Genomic DNA, 4,469 nt, shown 5'->3' with positions numbered 1-4,469 from the left:
GGGATGATTTGCCGGCTGAAGTGCAATCACCAGGACAGATTGGATCTGTCAGATCATCTTGAGGAAATGTTTTTTAAAAGCAACTTTGAGGATGACCTTGCTGGTCTTGTATGTAAGGTGGGACATGTGGGTTCTATTTCTAGCTCTGCCACACATCGTAATCTGTGCTCTTGGGCAAACGATTTTAGCCAGGTCTGTTGCTCTGAAGTGGCAGTTGGTGTTTGATACTGCCCAGGCTGGGCTGGTTAAGTACTACAGTGTTCCTCAGAGATCCTCCCCCTTGCCATAAACAATCCTCAGCCTAAATTTCCTCCCAGCCCTTTCTCCTCTGCTGTTATTTGTCCTCTTTCTTGATGCATCTCCTTGCTTAGCTCATTCTCAGCTTCATTCTGATTCACCAGGGTGGTTTTACATTCACAACACTGAGTACAGGGGGTAGGTTCTCAACCCTATCTCCCCTCAGCAGCTCAAAGATGAGGGGAGGAGCCATGCTGAGTGAGCACATCAGCTCTCTTCCTGCTCACTCCATCAACTAATTTAGATCAGTGGCTGGAGGAGGGAAGGAGCTCTGAAACTTCTCCCTGCCTCCAAAGCTCTGTCTGCTGGTGATTGGCCATACTGCTGAGCTGGGCTGTAACCTAAGTCAGTAGGCCTAGCTGCAGGGCAAAATCCTCCCAGCCTGAGAGAAAAGGAGAAATGTAGGTCTACGGCTTGACATTGCCCAGCTAGCTTAAGGCCCCAGAAGGGGCCAATAGTGAAGCAAAGTATAACAGTGGAAGAGAACTGGACGGTGGGTGTAGTCAGAATGAGAATGATGAGCAGAAAGTGAAGAATGCGGGTAAGGGTTGCTGGTGGGGAGCATTTGTAGTGGGTGATGCAGGATGGGAGTGGCTAATGACAGATGAGGATGTGCATGGAGAATGGGATCATGGGTGGTTGGTGGTAAAGAGTCAGGAAGGAGACAGGGATGGGGAAGCTGAGAAATTAAGATAAGGTAACACAGGTCAAGAGAGGAGGAAGGGAGGGACTATTGTAAATCACTATTAGAAAACAGGAGAGGATGGGAGGAAAGAGAATCAAAACAGCCAAGGGAAACTTATCATGTCATGTATTTTCTCTCACTTTATACACAGCTAATGCTTATAAGAGTCTGAATCACTGCCCTCCCCAGTGCATTGATTGCAATCAGATCACTTGAATTGAGGATTTATGAACCCTAGGGCCAGATTTATAGAACTAGGCACACCCACGTTTTGCTCTTTATACTGCAAACCCAGCCATTTTATAACGAGTTGAATCTACTGTTTCAGTTCACCTGGTTGTGCCACTGGTGCAAGGTGGTTTAGAGACCAAGCCTCAAGTCTTTTTTTTATTTTTAAGCCATTGTAACGAAGTTAGGCCCCACCTACACATGCTCGCTGGAGCACATATTCAGAACTGTTGCTGTGGTTTGTTTGATGCCTAGTTCTGCAGTTGACAAACTAATGGACTTAGCCTTGCTGCCAAGGGAGAGTTTTCTAAAGCTTTAGTGTATCTCCCTAACCCCTCAGAGGGTCTTTGCTAGACTGTATCTTGCATTGCAAGCAGGGCACACTATGGCCAGTGAAAACATGGAAATGAATTGCACAGAAGCTAACTGGACTGCTTGGTAAGATGCCCGTTAAGCATTATTCCATGGACATTCTGAGCAGCATTTCCTCCTCCCTGACTTCCACTGCTCAGCCAGGGAAGAAAGATGATTGATAGCTAATCAAAGGGCCCTATCCAAGGCACACAGGATTCCTGTTGACTCCAGTAGATTTGCCTGAATCGGAACTGTTTAATGGGGAAAACAAGGGGGAAATTGGACGGAAATCAGAAGGCCCCCATTTTCAAACTTGATTCCCCAAAGTCAGGCACCTAGTATCTAAGTACAGAGTTAAGTGCCTAACTTTGGACACCAGCAGTAACTGACAATTGATGGAAGGCTAGAAAACTCTGCTCTGTATCTGTGCATATACACACCTTGGACTGGTAGAAAAGTGAAGGTGAATGAAATTCAAGGCATGCTCAATGATTTTCTGTGCTTCTGGTTTAGGTCAGTCCCAGCTCCCACCCAAGGTGCCGGAGGTTCCACAATTCCTGGGGCAGGAGGGCCTCCTCCCCCACCCAATGTGACCAGTAACAGAAGATTGCAGCAGACACAAGCTCAGGTCGATGAGGTGAGCTGCACACATCCGGGGCACTGCTGAGATTTTATTTTTTAAGATGATTAAATGACTGTTTGCCCAGCTAAAGATCCTGTCACCTTTACTCAACTGAAGTCGGGGGGGTCGTCGTCTATGGAATGAGATTTACATGAGATAATGTTAGATTTTAGACAGAGTTTGCCTCATTTAGAACCTTCTTCAGCTTCATGTCCTGGATGCTCCTCTGCTGATATTTGGGGCAGATCAGAATAGCATCCAGCTACAGAAAAGGCTAGGCCCAATTCTTCTCTCTCATTGGTTTTACAACAATGTAATTGCATTTACCTTACTGGAGTGACTTCTCATTCTCACTGTGGAAAGTGAGAAGAGAATCAAGTCCACTGTGTCTCAGCCTCTGGTGGGACCCTACCTCTGGTCAGAATCATAAAATAAACTTCTCTACCCAAGTAGACTGCATTATGAGGGTGCTGTGAGCATTTACGTGGCTCAGCATCAAAGCAAATGGCCCTCCTTGGGAGGTGAAATGTGATTATTTTATTGCTTAAAAGGAGCTACTTCAAACGCACTAATGGGGTTCTTCAAGCAGGAGAATGGAAATAGGTCCCAATAATAGACTGGCCAAACCAAAAGCCTAGAACCCTTTGAAATTCTGAAGACCTGGTTCTGAACTTTGTGGCCTGAGACACACTTTAGTTCTGATATGTTTTAACTCAGGCCTACAGGAGTCAGCTTCATAGTGATGAGGAGTTTGAATGGAGAGGCAGAATCAGGCCAATTGTCAGGGAAGTCACTACCTGGTGAGTCTGGTAAGTGGACAGCAGGTGACCATCAATCCCAGGGTGCACTTGAAATGTCCAGGTTCACTTCCATGGTTAGTTCAGACTTGAGGGATAGAAGTTGTGTAGGTCGGTTGTCCAGAGGAGACATATAAGGGAGCAGGCAGAACTCACGTTTTATGTGGCGGGGAGGGGAGCTCAGTCAATGATTAAATCACAGGCTGACTAGAATCAAGGAGGCAAAACTCGATTGGGATTTTCAGGAATAGGATATATGTATCAAGCCAGATCCCTTGAACTTAATGGAACTGTGTTGATTTCCACATCTGAGGATCTGACTCATCATGCTTTACTTTTATCTTGCCCACTTACTCCAGTCTTTTCCTAGGAAATGTTTTTGTTTCAGTGTGTCTTGTGGCAAAGCATCCTTTAGGTGGCACCAAACACTTGCACTATGGAAATCCAGCAGAGAAGCTACGGTTTTACTACAATGCCATTTCATTTCACAAGGACGGGAACAAATCTTCACTTGCGAGTAGACGTGAAATTTCACACTGACTTCAGTGAGGCCAGGATTTCACACTTAGAGCTTAATTCTGCTCCCACTGGAAGATAATGGGATTTTTGCTTTTGACTTCAATGGGAGCAGGACTGGACCCACTATCTTTTGTTTTCTCTTGTACATAAATACAAGATGCATCTTATAACTAATCCAGCGTGTAGGGTTTCACTGTGTTCAAAGTGTGTGTTTGACTCTAGTCTTTTACTGCTAATTATTCTTCTTCTGAACAGATTGAATTAGATTAAATACAACTGACATAGTCTGCAGTATTAATAATTTATAAAGAATTGCAAGCCAGTCTCACATTTACTGCTGCCATAAGTGGGCACAACTTTATTGACTTCAACAGAGGCTGTGCCTACATAAGCCGTTGATGAAGTTGGATCAGGATTTCTGTTTTTAAGCATTAATTGGCTAAAAATGCCCAATCGATGTAAATATATTTCAATATGTATAAAATAACTGAATTACTGTGCCTTTCCCAGTACCTTCTGTGTGTCTCTTCCAAGCTATGCTCTTTTGGGCATCAGGCCTATGCTGGTTTCCATGGTGAAATTAACAAAGACAAGAGTTTTATCTATGCAAAATGTTCTCCCCTCGTCCAATACCAAATAGGATTTCAGACTACAGTTGGAAGATCATCTTGTCTGAGAAGGAGCTCATAGGTTGTGGTAGCTCCTATAAGTTCTTATCAAGCCTAATTCTATAGTTATGATAGGGCAACTATATTGTTAAGTCGTCAGCAGTGAAAACAATAGTTTTAGGCTTGTGTTCCTAACCAGCACTATGAGCTAGCACATACTACAAATGTGCTGGTGTCTGCTCCGTGATAGGTACGTCAGCCAGTTTCCTGTAACAATAGCAAAGCAGCTAACTGTGTTCAGGGCTGGCTCCAGGCACCAGCTGAGCAAGCTGGTGCTTGGGGCGGCAGATTGTTGGAGG

The 4,469-nt window shown here is 44.6% G+C and overlaps 1 protein-coding gene across 1 annotated transcript in view; it reads left to right on the top strand.

Moving 5' to 3' along the window:
• The first annotated feature begins 1,595 nt into the window (after positions 1-1,595).
• The window catches only part of LOC112122718 (vesicle-associated membrane protein 2-like), a 5,703-nt gene continuing 2,829 nt past the window's right edge, over positions 1,596-4,469 (top strand). The window contains exons 1-2 of the mRNA XM_024221446.1: positions 1,596-1,648; positions 2,078-2,201. Coding sequence (XP_024077214.1) covers positions 1,596-1,648; positions 2,078-2,201 — 177 coding nt within the window. The remainder of the gene's footprint in view (positions 1,649-2,077; positions 2,202-4,469) is intronic.

The sequence above is a fragment of the Terrapene carolina genome, unplaced genomic scaffold, assembly GCF_002925995.2.
Source record: "Terrapene carolina triunguis isolate 2854851 unplaced genomic scaffold, T_m_triunguis-2.0 Scaffold88, whole genome shotgun sequence".
NCBI lineage: Eukaryota > Metazoa > Chordata > Testudines > Emydidae > Terrapene > Terrapene triunguis.
Note: the sequence above shows the minus strand (reverse complement) of the source record. Positions and strands in the feature narration are given on the sequence as shown.